Source organism: Balaenoptera borealis (assembly GCF_965194805.1).
Source record: "Balaenoptera borealis genome assembly, chromosome: 5".
Classification (NCBI taxonomy): domain Eukaryota; kingdom Metazoa; phylum Chordata; class Mammalia; order Artiodactyla; family Balaenopteridae; genus Balaenoptera; species Balaenoptera borealis.
In genome coordinates, this window is record NC_138862.1 from 56015992 (window position 1) to 56034917 (window position 18926).

Genomic DNA, 18926 nt, shown 5'->3' on the forward strand with positions numbered 1-18926 from the left:
TGAACAAAGCAATTATAACAAATTTTGATAAGTAATTAACAAACACAAATGGTACCTTTTGGAAAAGTATTTCTTAAATGAGAGAGATGGAGCTGCTCTTTTTCCCAAGTAGTTTAAATACCCATGAATGAATAATCCTAGAAAGAGATAAATTTAGAACCAATTATTTTCCTAGTTTTTCTTCTCATAGTTATAAACTTTGAGATACCTACTTCTCATAGTTAAGCAGACAGGAAGGGAAAACTTTTATTGTAGTAATGTTATTCAATTTGTTTTACTTCCCTTTGAGTTATTTGTTAAAAATCACACTGTAATTTATTATAAAAATTGTTTTTTTTTTTAAATAATTAATTAATTTATTTATTTTTGGCTGTGTTGGGTCTTCGTTGCTATGCATGGGCTTTCTCTAGTTGAGGCAAGTGGGGGCCACTCTTCATCACGGTGCGCGGGCCTCTCACTGTCGCGGCCTCTCTTGTTGCGGAGCACAGGCTCCAGACGCGCAGGCTCAGTAATTGTGGCTCACGGGCCCAGTTGCTCCACGGCATGTGGGATCTTCCCAGACCAGGGCTCGAACCCGTGTCCCCTGCATTAGCAGGCAGATTCTCAACCACTGCGCCACCAGGGAAGCCCTAAAATTGTTTTTGATGGTCTATCAGTTGATAACTGGATTTTGCCCTCCTTCAACATTATATCATGAACCAGAAGCTTCTCAACTTATAAAGGACTTGTTACCCAGTCACTGGATCACTCAACATTGGTGCCAATATTTTGAATCCTCCCCTTGGCATTCTGCAAATGTTTATACCCCAGGGCGATGAACCAAGGTAAGGTTCAATGACAGGGAAGGGCTGGGTTTCTCTTTTGTTCCAGGGGAGAAAACAATGGCGAATTGGCACGTTGATCAAAAAGATCTCTGGCACGTAAGTCTAGGAAAGAGTACACATGCAAGCCAAAAATCTAGAAATTTATTCTTTTCTTTTCCCCTTTTTAAAAAATTGAAGTATAATTGAAGTATATATATATACATATATATATATATATATATTCTTTTTCAGATTCTTTTCCCATACACATAATTACAGATTATTGAGTAGAGTTCCCTGTGCTATACAGTGAGTCCTTGTTGATTATCTATTTTATATATAGTAGTGTGTATACGTTAATCCCAAACTCCTAATTTATCCCTCCCCCAGACCCTGCTTTCTGTTTGGTAAGCATAAGTTTGTTTTCTATGTCTGCATGTCTGTTTCTGTTTTGTAAATATGTTCATTTGTATCATTTTTTTAGATTCCACATATAAGCGATCTCATAAGATATTTGTCTTTCTCTGTCTGCCTTACTTCACTTAGTATGATAATCTCTAGGTCCATACATGTTATTGCAAATGGCATTATTTCATTCTTTTTTTATGGCTGAGTAATACTCCGTTGTATATATGTAGAAGTTGATTCTTTCAAATCTGCTCTTGCCTGCCTACTTGTTGGAAAGTCTGTCTGGCCACCATTCTAGTTGGTGGGCTTCATAAGGACATGTGTGTTATTTCATCTCTCTGTACCTCCTGTCCAAGCAAAGTGTTTGGCATAGAGTCATTATCTTTTTGTTAAATACTGAGGGACCTAGGGGCTGGAGTGTCTATCTCAGTTTGTCCCATTCTGCACATATTTTTCCTAATCTTTCCTGAGATGGCATAACTGGAATGTGGGAAACATGTTCTGGCTAGAGGAGTCCCAGGCCATGGATGATAATATCAAAAATATAAACACAGAAAAATGCAAAAATTGTTTTTGTTACCCAAGAAGCAGAGTTGTGAACAAATGAAAGGGACAGTTTGAGTCAGGTTTCCTATTTGGGATCATGGTTTCATTACAGTCACAATTAGGTTTTCATTCTCCTCCCTCTCAGGTCAGGCGGCAGCAGCAGGCAGTGGTCCAATCTACTGGGTTGCACTGGTAGTGGCATGTAGTTTCCCCCCCCCCCCGACATCCCAGGAGCCACAGCCATAGCCACAAGCACAGCCAGTGACAACCGACCCTGCATGAGCACATGAGACATAGACATCAGATCCCTTTGGTTTTGAGATGGACGAGGTCCACTCATAATCACCTTTCATCCATATGCACCCCAGAGGTAGATCTAGGTTTTGTGGGGTCTAAAATGAATTCAATTTTGAAGGTCCTCTTTAAGAAAAAAAATACAAAAACCACTAAAACAAATTTAGACATAGGGCCATGGAAGAGACCAGTGAAAGTGAGGGGCCTGGGCATTTCCATTTTCTCAGGGACATGATAAGTTTAACTCTGTGCTGTCCCTTAACAACCAACACAGGAGAACAGGGAAAGGGAGATGAAGGACAGGGGGAGTGATAGTGGCATGACCGTAACAGGACTACTGAAGAGAGGAAGGGCTGGTATATGCAGCCATGAAAGGAAGGTGGGAAGGGAAGAGGCAGAAGCCCAGAATCGCCCAGTAGAATCCTTAAAGGAAATGAGAATGGGAAGGGATCTCTGGGAACCAAGAATTATGACTCAGCCCCAGGATAATACAACTGTGAGATGGGGGGAGGTGTAGGTGCTGGGAGATGGACAGGGGAGGGCATGGAGCATCGTACCTGCCATTCTTCCCCATAGTTACTCACCTGCAGGGCAGAAAGACAGTTTGCCTGAGTTCACGACACTGAAACATGAGATCCTCTTTGCTGGGGCAGAGGGATTGAGCTATGAGTAGGAGAGAAGAAGGCATATTACCAATAATCTCTGTCTCTCATAATCCCCTTTGAAATTCGCTTCTACCTCAGCAGTGTAACTGTGTCCATAATCAAGCTACTCACTAACTTTTAAGGTTTATGATCCGGGTTACTCTCCCATCCTCTCCCCCGATCGCCCGACCCCAGTCAGTTATCTAGACCAGTGAGAGCATCCTTTATCTTTTTATCCACAATGGCGTCTAAGGAGCACTGAGCACTCCCTGGGATTGTCATCTGGAGGAGGAGGAGGAGGATGAGAAGGAAGCAAAAGTTCCGCTTCATTTTGTAGGAAGGCAACGTCCTGGGTTCTGGAAGGACAGATGGAAAGAAAATGAGATCTCAGAGTTCCAGTGTGGTTGGGAAGGAAGGAAGAAGAGAACATGGAGTCTCCAGAGAGGACAGATGGAGGAATGTCAGTGTCAGGATGGAGGAGCCTGGAGCTCTCTAAGCAGTTTGGAGAATCCGGGACCACAGCTGCAGGGCAGACTCACTCACCGAAAAAGTCAGAAAAGTTCTGCAAAGACAGGTCAGGCAAGGATGTTTTATACCCCGTGATATTGACCTGGGCACCCCTTAACACACAAGCCTGCACCCACGTACAAACACACTTCCTGGTAAATTTTCAAAGAACTCCTGCTGGGGCGTGGCACACAAATGTGATAAACTTCAGTGTGCCCAAGAAAAGCAATAACTGCCTTTATGTTGGTTCTCTGCCAAATAGAGTCCTCCTGCCTTTCTGTTCTTTCCTTTCCTTTCTTCTTGACAACCTGATAAGGCCAGCATCTGGGCCTTTTGTTGTGCAGCCCACATTAGAGGTCTCTTGTTTGATCCTTCTTTGGGAAGAGGTAACTTTATGTTGAGTGAGGGCCTTACTTGTCACCTGTTTAGACATCATTTTATTGTCCTTGGCTAATCCCATCTGTAGGAAAGTAACAGAAAACCTGCTTAATGCTGGTTTATAAACAAAGAAGTTTATTATTTACTTAACCAGAAACATGGTGCTTGATTCCAGGGTTCTTTTGGAAGCTCAGCAGACTCATCACCAGCCTGATCTTTTCCTCTTTTTCTCTACCGTCCTCAGTTCATTGGCTCTTTCATCCCTGATCTTCTCATGGTCATAAGGTGGCAGGCATCACGTATTTAACCAAGACCCTGAGAAGGAAGGAAGGATTAGGGTTAGGCCATTCTCTTTAGAGGCTTTGCATTTTCATTTTAGAAGTAAGATTTTCACCTAGAAGATCAACCAGATTTCCCCTTGCACTTCATTGTTCAGTTCTGGGTCACCTGACCTCCCTTCCCACCACGTGTGGCTGTGAAATTGAATAGGGCTCCACAATCTCTTATCCAAGATCGCTGGACCAAGATGTGTTTCAGAACTCAAAATTTTTCAGGTTTTAGAAGGTAAGAGAGTGCAAATTCTGTAGATTACGCTATACGTATTACCAAGGAGGTCTGGGGCAACATCCTCTAATGAAACACATTAATATGTCTGCTGCAATCATGTGTGAATATTCACAAAACTTAGGGTAAAGACCATAAATAGCCTGACACCAGGCCATATCAGGTTTTGCTACCAAATGAGTTATTCTCAAACTTAGGAAAACATTTTTAGGCTTTTAGAGCCTTTTGGATTTTAGAAGAGTGAGTAAAGGATTGAGGACTCTTCTATGGCCAAGAGTGGTAGGAGTGCTATGATTCATCCTCCAGGACGGGGCACGTGGTCACCATGATTGAATCCTGTGATTCAAGAACAAGATGAAGAAGGAGAGAATGGCTGTTGGATGACCACTGGTGGAGGCAGTCAGGTGGAGAAGCCTGGCTCTGCTTCCGCTGGGCCAGCCTCACCACCTCTTCCCTCGAGATGCCCTCCAGTGAACAGCTATTTCTTCTTATCTCTCTCTGAGGCAGCTTTGAGAATGGGGCTCAGTGATGGCAGCAAAAGGCAAGGATGCTTCCTTATTACCAGATAGGAGTTTGAGGAAAGGAAAGAGTGACAGAGAGCAAGAAAGAGCACAGGCTTAGATTTGGTGTAGAAGTTGGGTAGATTAATTCATGTGTTACTTCAGGGACTATTTATAGAGCTTCTCTGTATCAACTCTAGCTCTGGTGACTCAGCAGTGGGCAATGTAGACAATGTCTTTATCCTCTTGAGACGACTTTCTAATATGGGAGCTAAATATATAATATGTCAGATGTTGGAAAATGCCTTGAAGAAAGAGAAATCAACTTCAACCAGTCTCAAAAGATGAATCCTATATAGATCTTGATTCAAACAAAAAACTCATTAAAAAATTAGAGGGCTAGGGAAATATGAGTATTGACTGAATATTTGCTGATATTTATGAATTGTTATTTTAGGTATCATAATGATATTGTGATCATTTTAAGTGGTTTGACCTTTTAGGGATGCACACTGACATATTTACAGAAGAAATCGCATGATGTCAGGGATTCACTTCAAAATAATCTATTGGGAAGGAGAAACCTGTGGATATAAATGAATAAGCTTAGGCATGCATTGATTAGTATTGAAGTTGGGTATTGATATTATTCTATTTCTGAATATGCTTGAAATTTTCTATGATAAAAAAACTAAAAAAGCAAAAAAAAAAAAGAGAAAAGAAAAGAAATCAAAACAAGGCTGTTGAGTGTGCCTCTGTGCTGTGCTGTTGTACATAATATAGTGCATTCAGGGAAGGCATCTCAGGAAAGGTAACGTGTGAACAATGACCTGCAGAAGCATGGGTGAGCCATAGGAGAAGCTGGGATGAATGTTCCAGGCTGAGGGTCCAGCTGGAGCCCAAGGCAGGGAAATGGCTGTTGTGCTGAAGCAATAGTAACAAAGACAGTGTGGCTGGAGAGAATGAAGTGAGAAAAGGAAAGAGATGTCAGGTAAGAGTCTAAAACACAGCCAGGGCCAGATCGTACAGCACTTGTGAGCGAACGTTAGGGCTCTGGGTTTCACTGTAAATTTGACAGGAAATTACTGGAGTGTTTTGCTCAAGGGAGTGACTTGAGATGATTTATGTTTTATAAAGCTTTCAAAGGTCACTCTTATGGAATAGAGATCGGAGGGAAAACAGGCAAACAAGGAGACCAGGCAGCAGGCTTTTGTAGAGTTCCAGGTCTCAGATGGTAGTCGGGGAAGGAGTGAGAATTGGATGGCTTTGGGTTATATAGAGAAGGTTGAGCCTCTTTAGGGTTTCCTGATGGACTGGGTGTGGGGAATAGGAGAAAGAGAGTTGTGAAAGATCAAGGTTATGTTCTGCAAGACTTGTTGAAGAGTGATGCCACTGACTAAAATGAGGACCCCTGGGGAAGAGTAGGTATGGCAAAAACATTCAATCGAATTTGATCATGATCAATTTAATATGCCTATTAGACACCCCGGTGAAGCTCCGGCACAAGGATCTGGGAATACTAGTCTGAAGTTCAGGGAAAAGGTGAGAGTCAGAGATACAAATTTGACAGTAATCAGTCCACAGGTGACATAATAGCATACATAATCTAATAAAAGAAGAGAAATCAGAATTTTTTTGAGAGAATTGGTAAAGAAAGCAATAGACTGAGAAGCAGATGCCCAGAACATTGGTTTAAAGATATGAATTGAATTGCATTGACTAGTGGGTTTGTTGGGAATGACAGGAGAAGAAAAGAGAACCCAGGATCACGAGGGTGCCCTTGGGTTAAGATGTTGTTAAAATGAGCCTTAACAACAGGGAGAGTGACCACCCCCTCTGGGCAACGCTTGCGGTCATTGGCATGCCTAGTGCATTTGACACCCAGAGGGAATTAGTAATTTTTTATTCCATTCATTTATTTTGAAGTTTCTTAAAGAATCTCTTTTAAAAGGTTAAGAAATATTTATGGATAGTCACAGAATTCATGTCTTTAACATTCAAATATGGGTCAGAATTTCCTGAAGGCTATTTGGGGCAATTTACTTCACTGTGCCTTAGTTTATTCTTCTGTATTTTTCTGACCTCTGGGTCCTCGCCAATATCTGTAAGTCCATATTTGTGTACTAATCATAGATAGGGTAATATACTTAATATTACTTAAAACAAAATACTAACCATATTACCAAATACAGGGTAATCTATTTATGTCTATTATATAAAAATCTAACATATTAGAGATATAGGATACTTTTCATTACAAAAGATTCTTGGCTATTCAAGGTATTCACACATAAGACTATACATGAATAGTGCCCTTAAAATGGAAACAAATGTATAAAATTTATGGACAACAGAATCTGAGCTTGGAAGGAGCTCTTAGGTGTCAGGTGTCTTAAATTCCTTCTGATGCGCTACAGTCAACTAGGTCTTTGTATGCAAATCATTTAATCGCTTATGTATAAAACAGAAGACTGAATTAGGATCACTGGGCTTCTTTTCTGTTCACATACTCTAAATGAAATTTGGAAAATTATGTATTGCCTTATACCTTTTGAATTGACATTCAGAATTCTAATTCATAAGTTTAGATAGTGGCAAAATGTTTGATTTCTGGCATATTACCAGTTTAAAATAAAACACTTATTAAATTTTTACAATGAAATCTATATATCATAGCAATTTGATATCTACCACCCATTTTTAAAAATGCAAAAGTGAAGCTTGTATTAACACAGTATGATTCCACTTATGCAGGCTAAGTAGAGTGGTCAAATTCACAGAGACAGAAAGTAGAAGAGTAGTGACAGGGGCTGGCAGAAGGGGGAGATTAGGAATTGTTTAATGGGTATAGAGTTTCAGTTTGTAAGCTAAAGAGTCCTGGAGATTGGTTGCATGGCGGTGTGAATGTACTTAACACTACTGAACTGTACACTTGAAAATGGTTAAGGTGGTAAATTTTACGTTACATGTATTTTACCACAAATTTTTAAAAATTAAAAATAGATTTTAATATGTGAAGCTTGTATTTAATAGTCAAAAATTTTACATTACTATTGGAAATTTATATTTCCATTCCCTTCCTCTACAGAACTTTTTTTTAAGACTTAACAGTAATTGGATGAAATTCATTACCTAGTCTAGATTTTTTTTTTCTTGAAGTAATATTGGTCTATAACATTATGTAAGTTTCATGTATATGACTTTACAATTCGACTTCTGAACACACTACAGCATGATCACTACCAAAAGTCTAGTTTTCATTCGTCAATGTATAGTTGACCCCTTCACCCATTTCGCCCTCCCCCCACCATCCTTCCCCAGAGGGGATCATTCTTTAACACTCACATCCTTTATATAACAAAATTATTTCCAGTAATAATTATGTAAGCATCAGTAATAATCATTATTTCTTGATCCATTCTACAGTTTAAAACAACAAAAAAAACCCTATTAAAAAGAGCAAATGTCAGTTTTAAAGATACTGTTTAAATTCAGTATAATATTTTTGTGTGAACTAAAATTTGCACTTACCAAACAAAAATATTATACCTCTCAGTTTGCACTCTCTGAATTTATTTTAAATTCAATTAAACTCAACATAATCATATAGAATGACCAAATTGATATAATTCAAGTTCTGTTAATTTGTCTTAACAATCACCAGGCTATCATCGCTTATTTAGATTCTACTGTTTGACTGCAGGAACGCATAGCAGGATAGGAATTGTAGACACACAAGCAAACTTGAATGTTTTTTTTAATTGTTACAAACTGACTTTAAAAACGAAGGCATATAGCTGAGGCCAAGTACAGGGGGCCCAACTGTATAACTAGAAGTAGTCTGAATTAACTTCCATGTAGAATACAATGCTTGTTAAAAGATAAGTAATAAAAATGTGCTAATTTGAAACTTACATAAAACTTTTTTGAGCTTATTAAAACTCAACAACAAGACTAACAAATAATGTTTTGGAGGAGGAGTATTTTATCATTGACATTATTTAGAATTGCCTGTATATGGTGATAATAGAAATTGAATTGACTTTTACTCAGATTTATTATTGCTTTTAAATTCTCTATAGACAATACATCCTGCTTCTTGCCTGCACCTCTACCTTTGGTAGTCACTGCATATAGTATAAAGACATTGCCTGCAATCAGTCACTGCAAGTAGAGATTCCACCTCAGCATTCCTGGAAAATATTCAGAAGGTCCTACACAGAGAAGGTAGAAGAAAGTTTTTTGTTCCTGCAAAATCCATAGACAAACTAAGGGGAGTCTTTTAATATTTTTTTCTCCTTAGAGCTACCCTCTTCCTAAGAGTGCACTCGTTTCGCAATGACCCAAAGGTGGAGGTATATTTTTAATATGTCTTATCTCCTCTCCCCATCTAATTTCCACTGATTATTTACATAAAATAAAATAAAATAAAATGCAAAGTAAAGTTTGAATAGTTGTAGCATAGGACAGAGGTTGCAAAGAGTGGGGGCATAAATCTGGGTAAAAGTAACTGGGCAATTGGGAAAAGTAAAGAAAGGTAGGAAAGATGGGTCTGGGACAGGGTCATCTATTACAGGTTAAGCTAAGGCACAGCACTGATTTCCTACGACTTCCCTTGCACAAGGGAGCAGGGAAGTGTGGAATGTAGACCCCTAAAGGGACACAAAATAATCCATTGTGTTATAAGAAGTAAATAACAGAGCTTCTATATTTATTTATTTATTCTCATTCTTTAACATTGTCTGTTTTATATATGTTTTAGAGTAAACATAATATCTTGCTACATGTTTATAGTTTTAAAATTTCATTTAAATGTGTGCTTAATTTTAAAAAACTTATGTATCTGAAAAAATAATAGGAGACCAAGAAAACCAAGAGCCACAGGAAGTTTGCAGGTCTCTCAAGCCCAAGTTTCAGCTCTGTTTTTGGCTACAGTTGGAGAGCTCTCTGATGAGGCTTTAAGTGCTGCTATTTCATCTTGTGAATTCATATACGTTAGATACTACATGAGAAATCAGTCAAGTCTACATTAGAGGTAAAAACTTAGATGCAGATAAAAACTGAGAGGCTGACCCACCCTAAATAGAGATTAGTCATGGAATTGCTTGGAGATAGGGCAAAATATCCCTCAAAAATGGTCTTGGATTCTGCTCAACGGTTGCAGAGGTACCTGATTAAGACTGCAGAATTCTGCATCATTAAACAGGGGGAAAAATTGGTTCTGTGAAACTTGATGAGTTGATGCTTTCAATTAGCTGCGAAACCATAAAGCCTCTCTACTCATCAAAGTTCCAATCAGGTGCAAGTTGGCTCTAAGAAGAGAATTTGCATTCTGGTGGCCAAAAACAGTATCCTAAAATGGTTGGATGAATTGATTTGTCCAAAGCTGTTGTACCTTTGGATTCCAGAAACGTCTAATAAAGACAACAGTATGTTCTTGGCATTATCTATTGTCAAGTTAATTGTGGTAATGCTTGGCTAACAGATTCAGCTGTGGCCAGAGATAGAGATACTGAGTGGAGAATTACAGAGAGGGTCACTGGGGTGGGAATAATGAAAGAAGAGGGTCTAGAGAAGAGAATAGAGAAGAGGAAATCAAGCATGGTAGAGGCTAGAGGAGGTACAGGCACATGGATTTCCTGGAAGTAGACAGCATTTCTTGGAGTCATTTAAAGGTGACATAGGTCAAGTCTGCATGGTCAGATTCACTCTGGGACCATGTGCTGTGGCAGCCATCCTAGCTCAGTGCTCTCTTCCCCACTTGTTTTTCTGTCTTTCTGTCTCTGTGGGCTGCCAAAGGAGAAGCAATGGAGGACTCCAGGGCTCTGATTCAGGAAGGGGATGTGTCCCAGGAGAGATGGACAAGAGCGCTCATAAAAGACAAGAGACCTGTGGAAACTGCCCCCTGCCAGAGAGGAGGCAGTAGAAGGTAGTGGGCTGTCAAAAGGTCTTTCGTAGGATCACTCCTGCCATATTCCTAGGAGTGGATGCCTACCCATTTGACTCTCCAACTGATGCTTTTTTGATAGAGCATCTGATTGTCTGCCAGTAAAATGGGGGTTCGAGTGAGGGGAGATTCACCATAACTCAGGCAGTTTAGGAGCCATGTGCCCTTTAATTCTTTAAAGTTGTAAAAGGAGATCAGTACTGGTCAGGGACAAACTGAGAGGTCTGAGCGTGTCCATGTATCTCTATTTCTCTATTTCTAGTGATATGTACATAGAGATAGACAAAATCTAACACAAAATTGATTCACATGCATTTTAATGACATAATTATTATTGTGCTGCATGGTAACTGGTCATATATGATAAGCAGCTGACATAGATGATTAATAAATATGGCTTTCCAGAGCCTAATCAGGTTTCTGGTTTTGCTTTCTACATATTTGGCCACCTATAATAAACAACCATGTTGATTGCATTTTCTGATACCAGGTTCTGTCTGATTCCTATCATAATCATTGGATTAAATCTAACTGGTAAATCATCTTCATGTACCCAGGAATAGAACATGGGATGGAGAAACATCTGGAGAGTTTTTGACTCAGTCTACTCTTGAGATTCCTGGAATGCTGAGCTGGGTCACTGGTAGATGGGAACCAAATTTATAAAGGGGCCAAAAAGGTTACTGCGAGGAAAGGTAGAGTGCCTCCTACAATTCACTTTGAAGTTCAACCTCTTTAGAATGTTATATCTAGAATCATCCTTTTAGGACTGAGATGATTCTTTTGACTCAAAGTTTGAGAATTGAGATGGTTGTGATTGAGTTCTGCTAACACAAAAAGACACCAAGATCCCAAATGAGAGCCCATTAGGAAGGAGGAAGGAGTCTGGACCAGGTGACCTGGGCTCCAAACCAGAGATTAGAGGCTCACAATAGAAACTGGTTCTGGAAAAGCCTGTGGCTGAGCCTGGAATCCTCTTTGGTATTTATTGGTTGTGATATGATAACAAACAACTTGGGAGATTCTTGATTGGGGGTGCTGAGGTTTAAGATATGCTTCGAAACAAAGTCATGTTTCTGACTTGTTTATTCTTAGTAGTGAGACAAGCTTAATGTCACAAACCAGTTAAAGTATAACGATCTCACTGTAGACACATAGTAGGTCCATAGCCTAAATAATTAGACACCAGCAGGTGCCTCTTCCTTGCCAAGATGTATGACAACATACCTTTTGTCATATTTTTAAGGACAATCACTGAGTTTGGGTTGAAAAGTGTCAAACCTGCCATTCCCCAGATGCAGAAATGGGTGGTCCAGTCTCCCTGGTTCTCATACAGCATGTTCTTCTCATCTAGCACTACAGAGACATCCAGCCAACATTAACTTTTTAAACCTCCCTGATACATCTATGTTCATAAATTCTAGCTTTTTTCCCTGCCTCTCTCTGCCTTTTCTCTCGCGCAAATAACTTTTTCTTTCTCTTTCCCTCCCTCTCTCCACTTTCATTTTCTTTCCTTCCTTTTATCCTTCGTTTCTTCCTTCCTTCTTTCCTTTTTTTCTTTCCTTCTTCCTTCTTCTCTGCCTGACAAGACCTGGTATCTTTGACTAGTGAGCCATAGTTCTTGTTATCACTTTTAAACTGTCATATTTATAGCTAACTACTTGTCTATAGGAAAAAGACAGGGCTTTCCATTAAGGACAGGGCTTTCCATTAAGATTTCTCCTCCATTTCCTCTCCTTGATATTTCTAGAGGGAGGGACAAGCAGTAGACTGGGTTGGTGAGGGAATGCAAATGGCTAATGAAAGTGAAGAAAATGTTTAACATTATTAATTCACAATGATATACAAATGGAAATTTCTGTGAACGTAAATTTTTACCTCTCAGATTCTCCAGGGTTAAGAAAAAGGGGAAAACAGGAATTCCTCATAGTATTCTTCTGCTGAGAACATAAAATTATTTATACATTTTTATGGGAGGTCACTTGGCAAAATATTTCAAAGTATGTACTTTTTTTGACCAAGAAATTCTACTTTATGGGCTTAATCTTAAAAAAAAAATCAGAGATATGTACAAAGATTTTTATTTTTAAAGTTCATTACATTATTATTTATAGTAGTAAAAATGTCCAAAATATTTAAATACATTAGTGCATGTTGAATACATGAGATACTAGGTACATTATGAGAAAATGTTTAGGACCTACTGTCACGTTATAAAAATCAGGGCACAAAACAGTATGCATTTTTTGACCTGATGTGAATATGTATAGAAAAATTCTGGGAGTGCATATACTGATCATACTAAAAGTCATTCTCTTGGGATGGTGGGATTAAGGGCGATTTTTAAATTTTCTTACTTATAATTATTGATGCATTCTACTTTTTCTGTAGTTATAACTTTTTAGTTTCTTACTATTTTAAAAGGTGTTTGTGGCAGATGGAGGTGAAGAGGGCTGCAACCAGCCCTCTGATTCCTGTGCATATGTCTCTTAGACTTTGCTGTGCCTCCCATCAAGAAGTGGAGTCTATTTCCCCACCTCCTAAATCTGATCTGACCCTGTGACCTGATTTGACCAGTGGATGTAGCAGAAATAATGCTGTACAACTTTTGAGGTTAGGCCATGAGAAGTCTTGAGGCTTCTATTTTTTTCCCTTGAAGAGCTGCCTTGAAACCACCATGGAAGGAAGCCAGTCTAGCGTACTGGAAGGTAAAAGGCCTCACAGAAGGGAATCAATGTCCCCCAGCCAACAACCAGGACCAGCTGCCAGACACCAGTGAAGGTATCAGGGACCCTCCAGGCCAGTCAGCTCTCCAGCTGAATGTGGCAAAATGAGTGAGCCCAGGTGAGTCCAGCAGAGGAAGCTTCCCATCAACCCCCAGAAGATGAGAAATAATAAATATTGTTGTTTCAAGCACCAATTGGAGTGTTAACTCAGAAAGAGATAATTGAAACAGCAACATAAACATTAATTTAAAAAAGGAAGTTGGGGACCTTCAAGACGGCAGAGGAGTAAGATGTAGAGATCACCTTCCTCCCCACAAATACATCAGAAATACATCTACATGTGGAACAACTCCTACAGAACACCTACTCAACACTGGCAGAAGACCTCAGACTTCCCAAAAGGCAAGAAAATCCCCATGTGCCTGGGTAGGGCAAAAGACAAAAGAAAAAAACAGAGAGAAAAGAATAGGGACAGAACCTGCACCTCTGGGAGGGAACTGTGAAGGAGGAAAAGTTTCCACACACTAGGAAGCCCCTTCACTGGTGGAGACGGGGGGTGGTTGCGGGGAAGCTTCGGAGCCACGGAGGAAAGCGCAGCAACAGGGGCGCAGAGGGTAAAGTGGAGAGATTCCCACACAGAGGATAGGTGCCGACCAGCACTCACCAGCCTGAGAGGCTTGTCTGCTCACCCACCAGGGTGGGTGGGGGCTGGGAGCTGAGGCTCAGGCTTCAGAGGTCAGATCCCAGGGAGAGGACTGGGGTTGGCTCCGTGAACACAGCCTGAAGGGAGCTAGCGCGCCGCAGCTAGCTGGGAGAGAGTCCAGGAAAACGTCTGGAATTGCCTAAGAGGCAAGAGACAATTGTTTTGGGGTGCACGAGGAGAGGAGATTCAGAGCACCACCTAAACGAGCTCCAGAGATGGACACGAGCCACGGCTATCAGAGTGGACCCCAGAGACGGGCATGAGATGCTAACGCTGTTGCTGCAGCCACCAAGAAGCCTGTGTGTGAGCACAGGTCACTATCCACACCCCTCACCCCCGGGAGCCTGTGCAGCCCACCACTGCCAGGGTCCTGTGATCCAGGGACAACTTCCCCAGGAAAACATATGGCATGCCTCAGGCTGTTGCAACATCATGGCAGCCTCTGCCGCCCGTGGGCTCACCCTGCATTCCAATTATAACTACAAAACCCCTCCCTCCTCCCAGCATGAGTGAGCAAGAGCTCCATAATCTGCCTCTGCTTTAACCCCCTCCTGTCTGGGCAGGGAACAGGTGCCTGAGGTCGACCTACATGCAAAGGTGAGGCCAAAACCAAAGCTGAACCCCAGGAGCTGTGCAAACAAAGAAGAGAAAGGGAAATTTCACCGTGCAGCCTCAGGAGCAGCGGATTAAATCCCCACAGTCAACTTGATGTACCCCGCATCTGTGGAATACCTGAATAGACAACGAATCATCGCAAAATTGAAGCGGTAGACTTTGGGAACCACTGTAGACTTGGGGTTCACTGTCTGCAACTGATTTGTTTCTGATTTTTATGTTTATCTTAGTATAGTTTTTAGTACTTGTTATCATTGGTGGATTTGTTTATTGATTTGGTGGTTCTCTTCTTTTTTAAAAATTATTACTTTTTAATTTTTTTATTATAATATTTCTTTTTATTTTAATAATTTTTTAAATTATTATTATTTTCTTTCTTTTTTTGCCCTTTTCTTCTGAGCCGTGTGGCTGACAGGGTCTTGGTGCTTCATCCTGGTGTCAGGTCTGAGCCTCTGAGATAGGAAAGCTGAGTTCAGGACATTGGACCACCAGAGACCTCCCAGCCCCATGTAATATCAGTCAGCAAGAGCTCTCCCAGATCTCCATCTCAACATTAACACCCAGCTCCACGCAAGGGCCAGCAAGCTCCAGTGCTGGACGCCCCATGTCAAACAACTAGCAGGACAGGAACACAACCCCTCCCATTAGCAGAGAGGCTGCCTATAATCATAATAAGGTCACAGACACCCCAAAACAAACCAGCGGATGTGGTCCTGCCCACCAGAAAGACAACATCCAGCCCCACCCACCAGAACACAGGAACCAGTCCCCTCCACCAGGAAGCCTACACAAGCCACAGAATCAACCTCACCCACTGGGGGCAGACACCACAAACAATGAACCTGCAGCCTGCAAAAAGGAGACCCCAAACACAGTAAGTTAAATAAACTGAGAAGACAGAGAAATACAGCAGATGAAGGAGCAAGGTAAAAACCCACCAGACCAAACAAATGAAGAGGAAATAGGCAGCCTACCTGAGAAAGAATTCAGAGTAATGATAGTAAAGATGATCCAAAATCTTGGAAATAGAATGGAGAAAATACAAGAAACATTTAACAAGGACCTAGAAGAACTAAAGAGCAAACAAACAATGACGAACAACACAATAAATGAAATTAAAAATTCTCTAGAAGGAATCAGTAGCAGAATAACTGAGGCAGAAGAACAGATAAGTGCCCTGGAAGATAAAATGGTGGAAATAACAACCACAGACAGAATAAAGAAAAAAGAATGAAAAGAATTGAGGACAGTCTCAGAGACCTCAGGGACAACATTAAACACACCAACATTCGAATTATAGGGGTCCCAGAAGAAAAGAAAAAGAAAGGGTCTGAGAAAATATTTGAAGAGATTATAGTTGAAAACTTCCCTAAGATGGGAAAGGAAATAGTCAATCAAGTCCAGGAAACACAGAGAGTCCCATACAGGATAAATGTAAGGAGAAACACGCCAAGACATATATTAATCAAACTATCAAAAATTAAATACGAATAAAAAATATTAAAAGTGGCAAGGGAAAAGGAATAAATAACATATAAGGGAATCCCCATAAGGTTAACCGCTGATCTTTCAGCAGAAACTTTGTAAGCCAGAAGGGAGTGGCATGACATATTTAAGTGATGAAAGGGAAAACCCTACAACCAAGATTACTCTACCCAGCAAGGATCTCATTCAGATTTGATGGAGAAATTAAAACCTTTACAGACAAAAAAAGGTTAGGCGAATTCAGCACCACCAAACCAGGTTTGCAACAAATGGTAAAAGAACTTCTCTAGGCAGGAAACACAAGAAAAGGAAAAGACCTACAAAAACAAACCCATAACAATTAAGAAAATGGTAATAGGACCATACATATCAATAATTTCCTTAAATGTAAATGGATTAAATGCTCCAACCAAAAGACATAGACTGGCTGAATGGATACAAAACAAGACCCGTATATAGGCTGTGTATAAGAGACCCACTTCAGACCTAGGGACACATACAGACCGAAAGTGAGGGGATGGAAAAAGGTATTCCATGCAAATGGAAATCAAAAGAAAGCTGGAGTAGCAATTTTCATATCAGACAAAATAGACTTTAAAATAAAGACTATTACAAGAGACAAAGAAGGACACTACATAAGGATCAAGTGTTCAATCCAAGAAGAAGATATAACAATTGTAATTATATATGCACACAAAATAGGAGCACCTCAATACATAAGGCAAATGCTAACAGCCATATAAAGCAAAATCGACAGTAACACAATCATAGTAGGGGACTTTAACACCCCACTTTCACCAATGGACAGATCATCCAAAATGAAAATAAATAAGGAAACACAAGCTTTAAATGATACATTAAACAAGATGGACTTAATTGATATTCATAGGACATTCCATCCAAAAACAACAGAATACACTATCTTCTCAAGTGCTCAAGGAACATTCTCCAGGATAGATCATATCTTGGGTCACAAATCAAGCATCAGAAAAATATAAGAAAATTGAAATTGTATCAAGTATCTTTTCCGACCACAACTCTATGAGACTGGATATCAATTACAGGAAAAAAATCTGCAAAAATACAAACACATAGAGGCTAAACAGTATGCTACTAAATAACCAATAGATCACTGAAGAAATCAAAGAGGAAATCAAAAAATACCTAGAAGCAAACGACAATGAAAACACGATGACCCAAAACCTATGGGATGCAGCAAAAGCAGTTCTAAGAGGGAAGTTTATAGCAACACAATCCTACCTCAAGAAAGAAGAAAAATCTCAAACAACCTAACCTTACATCTAAAGCAATTAGAGAAAGAAGAACAAAAAATATCCCAAAGTTAGCAGAAGGAAAGAAATCATAAAGATCAGATCAGAAATAAACGAAAAAGAAATGAAGGAAATAATAGCAAAGATCAATAAAACTAAAAGCTGGTTCTTTGAGAAGATAAAGAAAGTTGATAAACCATTAGTCAGACGCATCAAGAAAAGAAAGGGAGAAGACTCAAATCAACAGATTTATAAATGAAAAAGGAGAAGGAACAACTGACACTGCAGAAATACAAAGGATCATGAGAGATTACTACAAGCAACTATATGCCAATAAAAGGACAACCTGGAAGAAATGCACTAATTCTTACAAAAGCACAAATTTCTTATACTGAACCAGGAAGAAACAGAAAACATAAACAGCCCAATCACAAGCACTGAAATTGAGATTGTGGTTAAAAATCTTCCAGCAAACAAAAGCCCAGGACCAAATGGCTTCACAGACGATTTCTACCAAGCATTTAGAGAAGAGCTAACACCTATCCTTCTCAAACTCTTCCAAAATATAGCAGAGGGAGGAACACTCTCAAATGCATTCTATGAGACCACCATCACCCTGATACCAAAGCCAGACAAAGATGTCACAAAAAAAGAAAACTACAGGCCAATATCACTGATGAACATAGATGCAATAATCCTCAACAAAATATTAGCAAACAGACTGCAAAAGAACATTAAAAGGATCATACAACATGATCAAGTGGGGTTTATCCCAGGAATGCAAGGATTCTTCAATATATGCAAACTACTCAATGTGATAAACCATATTAATGAACCGAAGGATAAAAACCATATGATAATCTCAATAGATGCAGAAAAAGCTTTTGAGAAAATTCAACACCCACATATGAAAAAACAACTCTCCAGAAAGTAGGCATAGAGGGAACCTACCTCAAAATAATAAAGGCCATATATGACAAACCCACAGCCAACATCATTCTCAATGGTGAAAAATGAAACCATTTCCTCTAAGATCAGGAACAAGACAAGGTTGCCCACTCTCACCACTATTATTCAACATAGTTTTGGAAGTTTTAGCCACAGCAATCAGAGACGAAAAAGACACAAAAGGAATCCAAATCAGAAAAGAAGTAAAGCCGTCACTATTTGCAGATGACATGATACTATACATAGAGAATTCTAAAGATGCTACCAGAAAACCAGAGTTAATCAATGAATTTGGTAAAGTAGAAGGATATAAAGTTAATACACAGAAATCTTTTGCATTCCTATACACTAATGATGAAAAATCTGAAAGAGAAATTAAGGAAACACTCCCATTTAACACTGCAACAAAAAGAATTAAAATTTCTAGGAATAAACCTACCTTAGGAGACAAAAGACCTGTATGTAGAAAACTATAAGACACTGATGAGAGAAATTAAAGATGATACAAAGAGATGGAGAGTTATACCATGTTCTTGGATTGGAAGAATCAACATTGTGAAAATGACTATACTACCCAAAGCAATCTA

The 18926-nt window shown here is 39.6% G+C and overlaps 1 protein-coding gene across 1 annotated transcript in view; it reads right to left on the reverse strand.

The window, feature by feature from the left end:
* Window positions 1-376: 376 nt before the first annotated feature.
* The window catches only part of RETNLB (resistin like beta), a 79598-nt gene continuing 61048 nt past the window's right edge, over window positions 377-18926 (reverse strand). The window contains 4 exon segments of the mRNA XM_082394817.1: window positions 377-1981; window positions 1984-2031; window positions 2636-2714; window positions 3732-3895. Of these exon segments, the coding sequence (XP_082250943.1) occupies window positions 1899-1981; window positions 1984-2031; window positions 2636-2714; window positions 3732-3740 (219 nt within the window). The 5' untranslated portion in view covers window positions 3741-3895 and the 3' untranslated portion in view covers window positions 377-1898.